The 17,541-nt window shown below is 34.3% G+C and overlaps 1 protein-coding gene across 2 annotated transcripts in view; it reads right to left on the reverse strand.

The window, feature by feature from the left end:
- LMBRD1 (LMBR1 domain containing 1) overlaps positions 1-17,541 on the reverse strand; it is a 291,538-nt gene that overhangs the window by 180,421 nt on the left and 93,576 nt on the right. For both annotated transcript variants that reach the window (XM_016431147.2, XM_001372997.4), the window contains exons 2-3: positions 15,559-15,735; positions 1,104-1,164 (exon numbers count right to left, since the gene is read on the reverse strand). In XM_016431147.2, the coding sequence (XP_016286633.2) occupies positions 1,104-1,164; positions 15,559-15,735 (238 nt within the window). The remainder of the gene's footprint in view (positions 1-1,103; positions 1,165-15,558; positions 15,736-17,541) is intronic.

The raw sequence follows: 17,541 nt of genomic DNA on the forward strand, positions 1-17,541 counted from the left end.
AAAGAAACAAAATGCTCATCAGTTGCAAACCTATGTACTAAATCAGCTTATATAAAAGATCAATTCTTACCTTCAGAAAGTAAAGCTAAGTAGCTTGCTTTTATTTGCATAAGGTCTTTATGTTTTATTAAAAGAGAAAAAGTGAAAAAAATGAATGGTTTATTATTATTTTCTACTTCAACGTAAGTTAACAGGGACTATATGTGGATTTTTGACCTGCCTAGGGAAAATAATTTAAAAGTAACCCTAATAATAATAATTACTCACAATCATAAAATTTTAAGAAATTGTCATTTTCAACTCATCAAGAAAACCATTTTGGGACTTTGAGCATCAACTTTCATTTAACCCTTTTGCTAAATATTACACATCTGAAATTGGATATCGTAGTTTGCCTTCTAAAGGTTTAAAATTAAGCTAGAAAACATGATTAAAAAGAAATTACCTGCCTTTTATTTATAAAAATTTCCCATATCCAAATTTACCATCTTTTAACAACAGACTCAAATACTCATTTTTTTAACAAGTTTTGTGAATATATTCCCACATCTGAAAATTTTCTTGTATCTTATTTGCTAGCAAATACTTTCTCCTATTACTTGGTATAAGAAAATATGAAAAAAGTACCCCCCAATATGCAAAGCTTCATAAAATAGTAAGTGGTAGAAAAAAGGAAGGTCTTTTCCCCACTTCATCATTCACTACTGTGATTTTTATTTTAGTTGAACTTATAAGACCTTATAGGGTGAAGTAATCTGCTAGAATTGGGAAATTTATATGGACAACTTTTCAGAGACCTAGAAAAGCAAGAGTTTAAGTAAAAAGACCAAATTTAGGTATCTTTTTTAAAAAAGAAAACTACATGGAGAACTACATGGAAGCATTAAAGATGAATTTTCTTAAAGGCTTAGTATTATAGAATATAGTTATATTATTTTCTTCTGGGAAAGAAGAAATGGAAACTAGTAACTTCATACATAATACTGACTTAAGATTTGTACATAATATGGTTATGAAAAGATTCAAAAGTCAAAGACTTGAATCTTCTTAGACACAGAACTACAGAAGTAAAAATACCAAATGAAATACTAAATGTTACTTACTGTAATATCCATATAACACAGTGTCCTCAATTTGTTTACTAACATTACTGTTAGCCCAGTCCTAATAAGAAAAGAAAATAGGAGAAATGTTTCATTAGACAACATTCACTTGTATACCAAAATTTAAGTTTCTGCTTTCATACACAGCTAAATAATTTTCCATAAACATTTACAAATTGGAAAACTATCTTCTCTGTTTTTAGTTCAGGGTTACATACATTAAGGGGAAAAATAAACCTAGAAGGAAAAAAAAAAAGCTTCAGTTGTTTTGAATTCCTTTCAATCCATTCATTATATTCTTCTTTTACACTTTCAACTTTTAAAAATATGACTAATTCAAATGTATATTTTTTTCAGCTTGGGTACCACAGTATCAAAGCTGAAAAGAACTTTAGGCACAAATTATTCAACCCCCTCATTTTTCAGATAAGAAAACAGATCCAAAAAAGCAAAACTCACTTGTTCAAGGTTACAAAGAAATAGAATACAAACCAATGTCTCCCAACTCCCAGGCTAAGGCTCCTCCTGCTACAGAATGTAATACATCTCTGAAGGAATGGATAATACTTGATCTAAAGTTTCAATAAAATATCAAACGTAGATTGTTTTTCATCTAAGTCATATTCTAATTTATCCAAAAAGTTGTTCCTCTAAAGAAAAAGAACATTTGACATTAAGTCAAAAGGATTTTAGGAAGGGCACTAAGAAACTTTCACAAATATAAAAAACCTGTATGGGAGTCTCTTAACATTCCTCACCCTGAGAGGTATTAAATACTTGAAAGTAAATAAGAAATTTTACATGGATTTCAAATCTTATGGAATTAAAAGTTATTTACAATAACTTACCATAAGCATATGTGCTAAAATTTTCAAGGAGCTTTTATTTCCTTATATCAATTCTGTGAGGCATTCAGGGAAAATATTATTGTCCCCACTGTGGAAATGAGGAAACTAAGGCTTATAGAAATAAAATTATTTGTTGCAAATCGTTTATTATGTATGAGATAGAATCCATCTATTGCCTCTAGGTCTAGTATTCTCTCTACTATTATCATATTGCCACTCTCATTTACAAAGGAATTTTTAAATATATCCTCTATATTGGTTTTAAAACAGTAGTATTGATAATATAGTGTTTTAAAAAATATTTTAGGAACTGCCTATCAGGATTTCTACCAACTAAAACTTCCATAACATTTTTATTACCTAAGAAAAAACCTCAAAAGAACAAATAAAATGAAAAATCTGCAATTCTCCTAAATCTACACTAATTCCCTATACTTCATATATAGCAAGTAAGATTAAAGATTATACATGCATCAACTTTTTTATCCCTCATTCAAGATTAATGACATAATAAAAATGTGGGGGTTCTCCCCCTTTTTTTAAACTACATTTTTGGGAACACATTTTTTACTGTGCCAGAAACTGTTGTATAATTACTTAACCTTTTTTATTACTTGGGATAAACTGGATATTAAGATTAAATTTGAAAATAGGATCAGATTTGACCTTACAATACCAGAAAATATGAGACATTCAAACTAACAATGTTTTTTGTCTATACACATCTTTTTAAAACAATAAACTTTTTTAGTATATAGGCCTAGACGAAATCTTGGTGTCAGGTCACCAACATAACTCAAAATTCCATTATTGGTATGTAATATTTGATGATAAAATATAAAATATGGAATTTTATATTAAATTTAGTTAGAATTACTATTAAACATTCAAGGAGTTATACTGATGCTCACATTTGCTCCTAGAAGTCTCCATTGATCAGTGATACCAAGCAGGTTAGACTGCTTGCCTCTATATCCTCTATTTTCTGCTGCCAGAAGACAAACAGATGCTATAATCTGACCAGCTTTTCAAAGTGAGTCTGCTTGAATTCCAAAAATAATTTTTCATGTATGCAGATGTATTCTCCCCCCAATCACAAACCTTGCACTCCTCTACAGAAAAACAACAATAAGACAGATTCATTCAGGGGGAACAAGTGGGCAAGGGTCTTCCCTGGTTGTTCTTCTTATTAAAGTTTGGGAATGAACAGAATTTTCCCCAGTAAGGAAAACCAAAACTCTCATTTTTTGTGAGATTAGGTTCTGGATATAGTTATAGCTCGGCAGTGAATTCCCATGCTCCTCTTCCCACTTTCTAAGCTGTATGCTTCTTTTTTTATTTTTTTAAAGGTCAAAATGTGAAATCCATTTTTATTGTGGCTTATTTATTAAATTGTTTGGCTTTTAAATTTGGAGGCTAGTTCCTAGGATATAAAGTCAGTTTGTTGAGCCTTGCTATGATGTACTTTCATTTACCCAAATCTCATAGCATAAACTGTTACTATTTTGAAAGCTCAACTATGTACAACATACACAACATCACTCAAGCATGATTAGATTATTTGGCATTTATACACAGTCTTTCCTCCAAGGTGTTTGATGTACTTACTGTCAAAAGAGCTTAGCTCATGAAACAGCCTTTTTTCTTAGGTACCAAAGAATGTTAAGCCTTTGATATGTTTTATAAACCACTGGTTCCCAAAGTAGGATCCAATGAAGTTTTGGAGTCACGCAGAGATCTTCAGTGCCCAAGCAGTTATGTGAGAGGTTCAAGGATTAGCACAGAATGGAAAGAACAGAGAGAAAAAAGTAGGGGGAAAAATTCTGGAGAGAAAGGGACAATAAAGACTGTTGGTGAAAATAAGAAGGGATCAAGCACTGCTAAAGAAGTAGCAAATTCTAAAATTCTTAAGACAAAAAAATTACAAGCAATGGGTTATGAATAGAGATCAGAAGAAAGCTGTTTGGGTAGTTTAAAAAAAAACACTGAATTTTTAAGTCACCAACATATTAAACAGTTTTTGATTTAACTCAAAGTTTTATTTGTTAAGAATATTTAGCCTCATTTTATGTATGGTCTAAAAAAAAAGATTTGTTCATATGAAAAAAGTCACAAAAAAAGGCTTTCAAATTTAATTTCCTAATTTTTCCTAAAAGGTAAGTATAACAGTGAATAAAACTTGCCTTGGAAACAAGGAGACCTAAATTTAAACCTGGCCTCTAATGTATATTGACTATGTGACCCCAGGAAAGTCACTTAATCTTTTAGTGTTCTAGGTAGATAAGACAAGACAAAAAGGTTGTAGGGAAGGGGACAATTTGCACTGGTAGGGGGAGTATTTATTTGCCTCTCCAGTAACTTCCTATACTAATGAAATCATAAGTCCAGTCTCTATCCCTTCCTAATATGTAAACTTGATTAGAATCTATACGTGTTCCTCTGAACATTTATTACTACCTAAATTTATACTACAGCTACAGAGAGGCTCTATTGGTCTTTTTTCTACAGCAGGAAATAAAAAAATATCACACTATAATTATAGGAAAAAGGATTAATAATGCAAACAATTGGGGGTGCATTGCACACACTCATATATTTTCTCTCTCTCAATGCCTCCACAATTTAAATGAAGATAGAAGCAACCAAGGAAAATAGCCCAAGGACCGAAGAAGAAGAAAAGTAGTAATGACAACCCCAAGTTATGCCACTCTGTCAGCAAAATGGCTTGGTACACTACCTTGTATATCTTATATGAAGGGACAATCAGGATCTACGGCATCACACATACAAAATTAAGTCTCATAAACAAAACTTTTGTTCCTGTTTAAAATATTAAAAAAAAAAAACACTATAAATGTGGATAATGGCTCATCACAGAAAACCTTTGAGGTCTACTTATATATCTAACCTATATGACAAGGATAGGTTGCAATAAAACTTATTACTACCTCCTATGTTTTATTCTGTTGTAACTAATTTTACAGCTTTTGCTCACATTCTCCACAACCACCAAATCTAAAATTTAATGTTTATTTAAGTGGATAGCTGAGAAGAATTTAAAAATAGTTCTGGGAGACAGATATGGAAAAAATTCTTACTAGAGCAAGGATAATGTAAAGTAGAAAAAAGTTTAATTGTAATTAGAAATACATATTTAAACTTTTAGTCTACTACTTAATGCTTGTACAACTCTGAACACATCATTTAGTTTCTTTAGGTCTCTGTTTCCTCATTCAAAAAATTAAAGGAGAGTTAAATGATTTCTTTAAGCTCTAGATCTTCTTAAGAGTATGAAAAACAGATATATGATCTTAATGATTTTGACATTTCCTCCAATGCAGCACATAATTCATCAATGATTACCCATCCTATATAGTTCTTGTCTCCCTACAGCTGCCATAGACCACCACCAAAGATGCTGAAGATCTTCTTTCTGCCCTTTCTTCTAACATCATGGAACATTCAGATAATCTACCATCATTCCTCACCATATAACAAGTTCATCTTATTTTTCCATCATACATTTCCCTGATGATATCTTTTACTCATGTTCTTCTGCAAAATTCCTCATTGGTTATATTATGAGAGGCCTAATAACATTCATTAGGTAGCTTTTCATAATTGTATCTCAAAGTAAGAAAATACCCATTAAAATATTTCCTGAATTAAGGCTAATCTAAAACAATTAGCTTTACAAAAAATATTCTTTTTAGATCCTGAGTGAAAAAATCTTTCAGATTATAAATCTTAAAAAAGACAAAAACCAGGGCCCAACAACTGTGGATACTGGAACTATTCTAAGACTTTAGGAGTCAAAGAATATTATTTAACTTGCAATAAAAGAAAAACAAAGATACCAGTTACTGCTGATTCTAGTAGAGAAAAAGCAAAACTGGCTTTTAAGGAGACTTAGAGGATCCTTTGCAAGGGCTCAGAAGGAACTGAGACTATTTAACATAGAAGAGTTATTAAACAGCATCAATCTCACTTATTCAGTGCCTATAATCATGAATGAGCCTGAACAGAAAGGCTGGTACATACATATGGCAACTGAAAAACCTAGAGAGACACTCTATATGTACCCATACCAAATAAGACAGTAAGCTACTTTTCAAGATATAATGGTCATAAGATATGAAAAACTGAAGGAATAAATATGAGATATATGTCAATAATTCCTGGTTGTGAAGATGGGATTAACTGTCCCCTGCCCTTTTAGATTTAATCACCAGAAGCTTATACATCCCTACATTTCCTTAAGTGAGGGGAGGTCCGCAAATCATGGGCTAAAGTGGGTGACAACTCAGAAACAACTATCTACCCCTTGGGCAGTTCTAAGAGAATTTTAAAACTGTGATTGGTCCCCATAAAGTGGAAGGCAGGCACAGGAAGTAACGCGAAGAAGGTCTTTAAAAGTAGCTGCGACTTCCTGTGACCAGGTCTTTCTCCTTTGAACTTGGCCTTGGAGAAGCTCCAGCTTTGGACCTTGGACTATTTCTGGTAAATCTGCTCTTAGATCTTCTCACCACATGGATGAGTGAAAAAGCTGATCTTCCTTTCCTGACATCTGGAGAGATTAATACCAGATAGGCCTCTCTCTTGGAGACCCCATGGGTGATGCCTAATCTACCACTGGGCTTCTGGAGCCCTGCCGGAGCAAAGCCATACACCACAGCAGATATCTAGCTCATTAAGCTAGATTTCTTTCTCTACCCTCTTTTTCATTTCTCTACTTTCACTCTATCCTTCTATTTTATAAATAAATATTGCTAAAAGGGCATTTGACTTCAGATATGTTAATTTCAGTGACCCCATTCTCATATATTTAGTCCAACCTCAATTTTTTTTTAACCCTTATATGGGGAATTGTGTCAAAAATATTAAGCACCATGAGCTAGGCAACCTAGTAATCAAGACACTTTGAGAGTCATGATATAATTGACATAGTAAGAAGACTGCTACTGAACTATGACTATATTGAAAAAAAAATAAATTTAAGTTGCTATAAAAGCTCAATATTTAGATCACTCATCTAAACTGAGTAGAATCTTTTATATATAATCCAGACCAGACAAGAAAAAAATCTTATAAACTGAATAATGTTTTGTACATTATAGAAGAATATTATCCTACTTTAAAATAGAAAGAAAGTCCTTTGCACTTTGAAGCTTCAAAATTCTTCTATTATTAAAATGAACAAGTTTACAAGGAATTAAATATTCTCATAGGTTTTTCAATCTTATTGATAACTTGGTCCTAAAATGATAGGAATTATATCTTAGAATGAACTATTTTACCTGAACAATCATTTTTATTTTTATTTTTTTAAACCCTTACCTTCTGTCTTGGAGCCAATACACAGAATAGTGGTAAGGGCTAGGCAATGGGGGTCAAGTGACTTGCCCAGGGTCACACAGCTGGGAAGTGTCTGAGGTCACATTTGAACCCAGGACCTTCCATCTCTAGGCCTGGCTCTCAATCCACTGAGCTACTCAGCTTCCCCCAACAATCATTTTTTAAAAAGTACTTGTCACCAAAGTCTTTGGCACTCTCAAAAGTTTCAACATCACATACTGATATTTTTTTAATGATTTTAAAGAACAAGCATTATTATATACTTTAACACTTCACACTAAGGACCTTGGTACCTTTCCATCTGACTTCCAGATGAAATCTCCTTCCATACACATTGTCTCCCCACTAGAATATGAGCTCCTTTAGGCCAGGGACTATCTCTTCTATTTAAATCCCCAGCACTGAATAGAACTTCACAAATACTAAGCATTTAAAAAATGCTTTATTTATTCATTCATTCAAAGTTTCAGAGGACTAAAATGTTTGAATAATGAACAGGTAAGGCATACTTTCTGTTTTTAAAAAGTATAGGCATCAAAATACATAATGAAATCACTGAAAATGCTAACCTAAAACAAAAGTGAAAATTTATAAAAGAGGAAAACTGAAGAGGTGAGGTTACTTTTTCAGGGTCACACAGCTTGTGTCTGAAGCCAAATTTGAATTCAGTTATGTCTGACTATAGGTAGAGTGCTCCATCTACTGTGCCATCTAGCTGCCTTCCTGAGATGACAACACTAAAAATAACAAAATGTATTCTTACATGGGAAACAAGTTTTTTGGATTCTAACAAAACAAAAAACTATTCAACTACCTCATATTTATCATAAGACTTCGGAAAGTCAATTGTGACATCTGTATTTCTGAAATGTTTACAAAAGAGTTAGAATGTTTGAACTTTAAAAGACTTTAGAAATAATCTAGTTCAATTTCTTCATTTTATAGATGTTAAGGTACAGAGATGAAGTAGTACAGAGCTTGAATCTAGAGCCTTAACTGTATTTATTTATTTTTAAACCCTTAATTATTTCTTAGAATGAATACTAGGTATTGGCTCCAAGGCAGAAGAATGGTAAGGGTTATGCAACTGGGGTTAAATGATTTTCCCAGGATCACACAGCTAGGAAGGACAAATCTGAAACTGAAGCAGGACCCTCTTTCTCCAGGCCTGGCTCCCTATCCACTGAACCACCTAGCTGGCTTCCCCTAGAACTCTGATTTTAAATACTTTATCTTCTAACAAATACACTTAATTGGCCAAAAATACTTCCCTAGATGGAGTCAAGATGGCGGCCTAAAAGGAACAGAAGTTCAGACCTCTGAAAATCCTTCCTTACCGATCACAAATTGAATTCTCCTAGGGGGATGAAAACCAAACCTAACAACAAGACAGAGCCAAAGAACCCTCCTGCAAGACTTAATTCAAAAGGTACGCTGCCCAAAAAGCCAGAATCCGAGAACACTCAGGTTTAAGGGGAAGACAGAAGGAAGGTCCCAGGACCCATTCCCCCTGCTACCCAGAGCGCTGAAATTCCAGCAGCTGGAATTTCTGGGCGGGCAAAAGTGTTGGTCTGACGGGCAAAGCTTGAGAGCAGGACCATGCCAAGTTCAGAGCGTCTAACACAGACGGCAGGGAAGGAGCTAGAGAGGGAGCATAGACCTGGCGGCCTGGCCAGAGCTTTGGAGATCCTCCATATTTACTCCAGCCTTCCAGGAAGTTTAGGACTCAGAGCACACCCAGCCCAACTATGCTGAACTTAATCCCATCAAAAGTCTCCAGAAATCAGTGGAGCCCAGGCTCCACACCCATCCTCATTGACTGCTGGACTTTAAGCCAATCAAAAGCCTCCAGAGGACAGGGAAACTCAAACCTCCAACAACCCTTCCCCAAAGGCTACACCGAGAGATCTGTTAAAGCTCCAGGAGGGGAGACTGTCAGAAGCCCCCAAAAAACAAAAAAATGAGAGGAGCAAGAGCACAGACAAATACGGGGAGTAAAGAAGGAGTGAATTTGAGCAAACAACAGAAAAAGAAGAAAGAAAATAGACAGCTTCTACTCAGCAAATGGAAGAGAGGAGGAGAGATCAGCAAACGATAAATCAGAAATCCTAGCGAATTGGATACAGGCTGTGGAAAAACTCAAAACACAACTAAGAGAGGCTGAAGACAATTGGGAAAAGAACTTAAAAATTAAGATAAGTCATCTGGAAACAGAGGCACTTGAACTAAAACAAGAAAATAGTGGCTTGAAAGCCAAAATCAACCAGATGGAAAATGAAGCAAAGGAGATGAAAGATGAGGTAAAGAGGATGAAAGATGACCTCCAAAGAAAATCAGACCAGAAAGAAAAGGATGACCAAAAAGCCGGAGATGGAATCCAATCTTTAAGAACCAGAATACAACAACTGGAATTAAGTGACCTCACAAGGCAGCAGGACACTATAAAACAAAACAAAAAGAATGAAAAAATTGAGGAAAATGTGAAGCATCTCATTCACAAAACATACGATTTAGAAAATCATTGGAGAAGAGACAATTTAAGAATCATTGGACTACCAGAACACCATGACAAAAGGAAAAGCCTGGACATAATACTACAGAAATTATTCAGGAAAACTGTCCCAATATGCTAGAACAAGAGCGGAAAGTGGAGATTGAAAGAATCCACAGATCACCTCCTATATTTAATCCTCAACTGACAACACCCAGGAATGTTATAGACAAATTCAAAAACTATCAGACCAAAGAAAAGATATTACAAGCTGCCAAGAAGAAGCCATTCAGATACCACGGAAACAGTGAGGATAACACAGGATCTGGCTGCATCCACACTGAAGGACCGAAAGGCATGGAATATGATATTCCGGGAAGCAAGGGAACTAGGTCTACAACCAAGAATCAAATACCTATCAAAACTGACTATATTCTTACAGAGGAAAGAATAGTCATTCAAAACAATAGAAGAATTCCATGCATTTGTAAAGAAAAGACCAGGCCTGAACAGAAAATTTTATGTCCAAGCACAGAACTCAAGAGAATCATCAAAGGGTAATTAAAAAAGAGAGGAAAAAGAAAAAACAAAAGAACAAAATTTTTCTAAGAGACTCAATAAGCTAAAATGATATGTATCCCTATAAGAAAAGAGATCACTGGTAACTCTTAAAAACTGTTGCTATCACCTGGGCAGCTAGAAAAATTACACTTAGAGGGAAGCGTGACAAACTGTATAGGATGAAAGGACAAGACATAATAAATAGGTATATAGATATATACATGCATAAATACATATACATGTTTGTGTATGTATATATATATATATATACACATACAACCAGAGCGGGAAAAAAATGAGGTTAATACTAAAAGAAATGGGAAAAGAAACAAATGGGGGTAAATTTATATGGCACAAAGAAGCTCATGGCGGGAGGGGGGAAAACATCGATACAATGTAAGAGTAAAGAGGTTGGAGATAGGAAATACTCAACTCTTACGTGCTTTGAAACTGACCCAAAGAGGGAAGAACAATCCAATCCATTGGGGAAGAGAATAGATTTGCCCCCATAAGGGAGTAAAAGGGTAAAAAACAGACTGGTGGGGAGGGAAGCAGTACAAGGGAGGGAGACGGTGAGGGGGAAATTCTAAAAAGACTACAGGAGAAAATAAGGGAGGGAGTAAGAAGGGAGGGGGGTAGAAAGGGAAGTAAAATAAGGGTGGGAACTAGGGGGACTGACTATAAACAAACACTGGTGTAGAAGGAAATAGTGAAAGAAGAAAAGGCAGGAACAGGAGCAGAAATCAAAATGCTGGGAAATACACAGTTAGTAATTATAACTCTGAATGTGAATGGAATGAACTCACCGATAAAACATAAGCGAATAGCAGAGTGGATTAGAATCCAAAACCCTACCATATGCTGTCTGCAAGAAACACACATGAGGAAGGTAGATACGCATAGGATGAAAGTAAGAGGATGGAGCCAAATCTATTGGGCATCAACTGATAAAAAGAAGGCAGGAGTTGCAATCATGATATCTGACAAAGCCAAAGAAAAAATAAATCTAGTTAAAAGAGATAGGGAAGGTAATTACATCCTGAAGAAAGGCACTATAGACAATGAGGAAATATCTGTACTCAACATGTATGCACCAAATGGCATAGCATCCAAATTTCTAAAGGAGAAACTAGAGAAGTTCAAGGATAAAACAGACAGAAAAACTATACTAGTGGGAGATCTGAACCTTCCCCTATCTGAACTAGATAAATCAAACCAAAAAATAAATAAGAAAGAGGTGAGAGAAACGAATGAAATTTTAGAAAAATTAGAGTTAGTAGACAAATGGAGAAAAATAAATAAGGACAAAAAGGAATACATCTTTTCAGCAGCACATGGTACATTCACAAAAACTAACCATGTATTAGGGCACAAAATCATTGCAAACAAGTGCAAAATGGCAGAAATAATAAATGCAACCTTCTCAGACCACAATGCAATAAAAATAATAATTAGTAAGGATACATGGAGAGATAAATCAAAAATTATTTGGAAATTAAACAATATGATTCTCCAAAACTGGCTAGTTAAAGAACAAATCGTAGAAACAATAACTTCATTGAAGAAAATGACAATGGTGAGACATCCTTTCAAACCTATGGGATACAGCCAAAGTAGTACTCAGGAGGGAATTTATATCCTTGAGTTCATACATAAACAAATTAAGAAGGGCAGAGGTCAATGAATTGGGCATGCAAATAAAAAAACTAGAAAGTGAACAAATTAAAAATCCTCAGATGAAGACTAAATTAGAGATCCTAAAAATCAATTGATTTAATAAATAAGACTAGCAGCTGGTACTTTGAAAAAAAAACAAATAAAATAGACAAAGTACTAGCCAGTCTCATTAAAAAAAGAAAAGAAATAAACCAAATTGGCAATATCCAAGATGAAAAGGGAGACCTCACCTCTAATGAAGAGGAAATCAAGGCAATCATTAAAAACTACTATGCCCAATTAACAAATATGGCAATCTAAGTGATATGAATGAATACTTACAAAAATATAAATTGCCCAGACTAAAAGAAGAAATAAATTACCTAAACAACCCCATATCAGAAAAAGAAATTGAACAAGCCATCAAAGAACTCCCTAAGAAAAAATCCCTGGGTCCAGTCGGATTCACAAATGAATTCTATCAAACATTCAAAGAACAACTAATCCCTATATCATACAAACTATTTGACAGAATAAGCAAAGAAGGGGTTCTACCAAATTCTTTTTTACGACACAAACATGGTACTGATAACAAAGTCAGGCAGGTTAAAAACAGAGAAAGAAAACTATAGGCCAATCTCCCTAATATAGATGCAAAAATCTTTAATAGTATACTAGCAAAAAGACTCCAGCAAGTCATCACAAGGGTTATTCACTATGATCAGGTAGGATTCATACCAGGAATGCCAGGATAGTTCAACATTAGGAAAACCATCCACATAATTGACCATATTAACAAGCAAACCGACAAAAATCATGATTATCTCAATAGATGAAGAAAAAGCCTTTTATAAAATACAACACCCATTCCTATTGAAAACACTAGAACGTATAGGAATAGAAGGATGTTTCCTAAAAATAATAAACAGTATATAACTAAAACCATCAGCAAACATCATTTGCAATGGGGATAAACTCCAAGTCTTCCCAATAAGATCAAGAGTCAAACAAGGATGCCCATTATCACCTCTATTATTTAACATTGTACTAGAAACACTAGCAGTAGCAATTAGAGAAGAAAAAGAAATTGAAGGTATTACAATTGGCAATGAGGAGACCAAGCTGTCACTCTTTGTGGATGATATGATGGTTTACTTAAGGAATCCTAGAGAATCAACCAAAAAGCTAGTTTAAATAATCAACAACTTTAGCAAAGTTGCAGGATACAAAATAAACCTGCATAAGTCATCAGCATTTCTAAATATCTCCAACCCAGTTCAGCAGCAAGAATTAAAAAGAGAAATTCCATTTAAAGTCACCCGAGACAATATAAAATACTTAGGAATCTATCTGCCGAGACAAACAAAGAACTATATGAACACAACTACAAAACACTCTCCACACAATTAAAACTAGATCGAAACAATTGTAAAAACATTGATTGCTCATGGGTGGAAGGAGCTAACATAATAAAAATGACCATCCTACCCAAACTTATCTATTTAGTGCCATACCCATTGAACTACCAAAAAACTTTTTACTGAATTAGAGAAAACCATAACAAAGTTCCTTTGGAAGAACAAAGGATCAAGGATATCCAGGGAAATAATGAAAAAAAAAATACAAAGGAAGGTGGCCTTGCAGTCCCAGATCTCAAACTATATTACAAAGCAGTGGTCATCAAAACAATTTGGTACTGGCTAAGAGACAGAAAGGAGGATCAGTGGAATACACTTGGCATAAATGACCTCAGCAAGACAGTCTATGACAAATCCAAAGACCCTGGCTTTTGGGACAAAAATCCACTATTTGATAAAAACTGCTGGGAAAATTGGAAGACAGTGTAGGAGAGATTAGGTTTCAATCAACACCTCACACCCTACACCAAGAAAAACTCAGAATGGGTAAATGACTTGATTATAAAGAAGGAAACTATAAGTAAATTAGGTGAACACAGAATAGTATACATGTCAGACCTTTGGGAAGGGGAAGATTTAAAACCAAGCAAGACATAGAAAAAGTCACAAAATGCAAAATAAATAATTTTGACTACATCAAATTAAAAAGTTTTTCTACAAACAAAACCATTGTAACTAAAATCAGAAGGGAAGTAACAAATTGGGAAACAATTTTCATAACAAAAACCTCTGACAAAGGTCTAATTACTCAGATTTATAAAGAGCTAAACCAGTTGTACCAAAAATCAAGCCATTATCCAATTGATAAACGGGCAAGGGACATGAATAGGCAATTTTCAGCTAAAGAAATCAAAACTTATTAATAAGCACATGAAAAAGTGTTCTAAATCTCTTATAATCAGAGAGATGCAAATCAAAACAACTCTGAAGTATCACCTCACACCTAGCAGATTGACTAACATGACAGCAAAGTGAAGTAATGAATGCTGGTGGGGATGTGGCAAAGTGGGGACATTAATGCATTGCTGGTAGAGTTGTGAATTGATTCAACCATTCTGGAAGACAATTTGGAACTATGCCCAAAGGCCAATAGAAGACTGTCTGCCCTTTGATCCAGCCATAGCACTGTTGGATTTGTACCCCAAAGAAATAATAAGGAAAAAGACTTGTACAAGAATATTTATAGCTGTGCTCTTTGTGGTGGCCAAAAATTGGAAAATGAGGGGATGCCCTTCAATTGGGGAATGGCTGAACAAATTGTGGTATATGTTGGTGATGGAATACTATTGTGCTAAAAGGAATAATAAAGTGGAGGAATTCCATGGAGACTGGAACAACTTCCAGGAAGTAATGCAGAGTGAAAGGAGTAGAACCAGGAAAATATTGTACACAGCGACTGATATACTGTGGTACAATCGAACGTAATGGACTTCTCCATTAAAGGCAATGCAATGTCCCTGAACAATCTGCAGGGATCTATGAGAAAAAACACTATCCTCAAGCAGAGGACAAACTGTGAGAGTAAAAACACCGAGGAAAGGCAACTGCTTAACTTCAGAAGTTAAGGGGACATGATCGAAGAGAGATGCTAAATGAGCACCCTAATGCAAACACCAACAACAAGGAGATGGGTTCGGAGCAAGGACACATGTGATATCCAGTGGAATTGCGCGTCGGCGAGGGGGGGGGGAGGAAAAGAAAATGATCTATGTTTCCAATGAATAATGTATGAAAATGACCAAATAAAATAATGTTTTAAAAACTAAAAAAAACATACTTCCCTGTCTACATTTCTTATTGTTAAAGGACTAATTACTCAATTTTACCTCACAAGTTGAATAAGTTTTGGAGAAAGCTAGGTAATAAAGTCTAATAAACATACTTTAAATCATTTAAGATAAAAAAATGTATTCTTTGGAAAGAGAATAAGAATGATAAAAGTCTCTAGAAGTCAACTGAATTAAATTTGACATCTTAGATCCTTAACTGCCTACAACATTCCAAAACAAAACACACAAATTTGAATCTATGACTAAAAATTTTAACCCACTTAAATTTTTTGAGGCATTTTGTTGGGTTTAAACTAATATATATATGTATATATGTTCATATATATAGTATATTACCTTAAATGTACCATTTTGATTTTTCATATAAGAAACCAAAAAAATGTCCACTGGTAGAAGTGCTGATGTGATCAGTGCAATTGCCAGGGAAAAAATTGCTGTAATGGTGGAGACAACTTCACTTTCTCGTTGACTTTGGTATTTCCGAACATATATCCAACAGAATATCAAAATTGCCTAAAACATATTAAAAAAAAGAAAAATAGTGTTACTATAACAAGCAGGCTCCCAAAGCTACATCAATAGAAATACATAATTTTCAAAGTTTGTGAAAAACATAACTCTCTGAGAGTATGAAAACTATACCATGAGTGATATGTCAAATATACTGAGATGAGTGAAAAGAATTGTTACTGGAATGGTGCTCCCTTAAACTCTGCATGGTATCAGAAGAAATTACTCAATTTATTTCATGAATATAGCACAATCACAATCACAAAGCTTAAAAATAAAGTAGTTCTTGAACACCAAAACCTAATGCATGATAACACAATTCAATCTCTAATGTATTCACACAAAATTGTGGTCAAAGCTAGTATGAAAAACTTTTTTTCCCTGATGTAATTAATATAAGGGTGCTGATTAACTGTTGCTCTATCCTAGAAAGAAAATTCTTGGTGAACATCTGATACCGGTATCAGAAACCAAATACTATTTGAGCCAACTGTTGACGGAGATAGGTTAAAATGTACAGGTGAAAATTAATTATATATAGTCACATTAATATATTAAACTATATTAAGTCTTAGTGAGCCCTGAGCATGGGTTTGTATAATATATTTCTCAATTCATGTAGTGGTAACAAAATCACCTTCCAGAAACAAATCAAACTTTTCTTTATTCCATGGCCTCAGCTACCTTAATTCCTTTAAACAAAATTAGGATTGTAAACAAACAAATACATATATATAAAGTTCTTCCTCCTGATAATCTATCTACTAGTAGTAGTGCTACCAATTTTGAAGTCTCTCAAGATTAAATCGAAGCCCCATTTCCATAAAGTTGTACTAATTCTTCTATTACAACATCTCTCCCATTCATCTTCCTCCTTTCTACTCTCACCACCACAATCCTAGTTTAGGGGCCCTGATAATCTCATGCCTTGACTACCACAATAGTCTCCTAATTTCTCCTTGGCTTCTCTTCAGTCCAATTCATCATGGACCTGATTAATCTTTTGAAAATGCATGCCAAATTGATCCTCTTTATCTACAGGAAAAACTCCAAATTCCACTGCTTCACACCAGGCTAGAAAAGCAACTTAGAAGCAAATTGTGGTTCATATCTTCCACTGATCATTTGTAGAGAAACTTCAAACTAATCTCTTCTAAAAATTCCTCCCTCCAACTCCCAAAATGCTACTTCCCCTGCTTCTCCATCTATTCAAATTCTACTCAAGCTCTAAGAGCATCCATGTCCTTTTTCTACAGGACCTTATTTTTCTACAGCACTTCAGACTACAGTAACTTTACCTCTGAACTCAAAAGCATTTACTGCTTATGGTACTCTAGCAATTTAATCCTGTACTGCCCTGTGATCTCTTTTGTGGTGGTCTTGTACCACCATTTAACTTTTAATGTTTTTATATCTTACTTTCTACTAGATAAGCTAAAGTCAATCACACCTTATACTTCTTAATAGTCTCATTCCACCAAGTAGAGGACTCAAAAGTATTTACACACAAATCATTTCCTGATTGAAAGGGATTTTTTTTTTAATCTAGAAAATAGCTAACCAGCAAAAGCATGTAAGGGAAGTGAGGTATATAACAAAAAAGCAGTATTTGGTTTACTTTAAGTTTTCTAACAATGGGCCCAACTCCAGGCTATGTCACTTATTCTTGGTATAATCTTGAACAAATAACAAATTTGAGACTTTTTTTTTATGTGGAAAAATACAACAATATATACCCTCATAAAATTGTTGCAAGTATCAAATTAGACAAGTAGCTAAGCCTAAATAGCTCTTTATAGTTATAGGACC

Source organism: Monodelphis domestica, chromosome 2 (genome assembly GCF_027887165.1).
Source record: "Monodelphis domestica isolate mMonDom1 chromosome 2, mMonDom1.pri, whole genome shotgun sequence".
NCBI classification, from domain to species: domain Eukaryota; kingdom Metazoa; phylum Chordata; class Mammalia; order Didelphimorphia; family Didelphidae; genus Monodelphis; species Monodelphis domestica.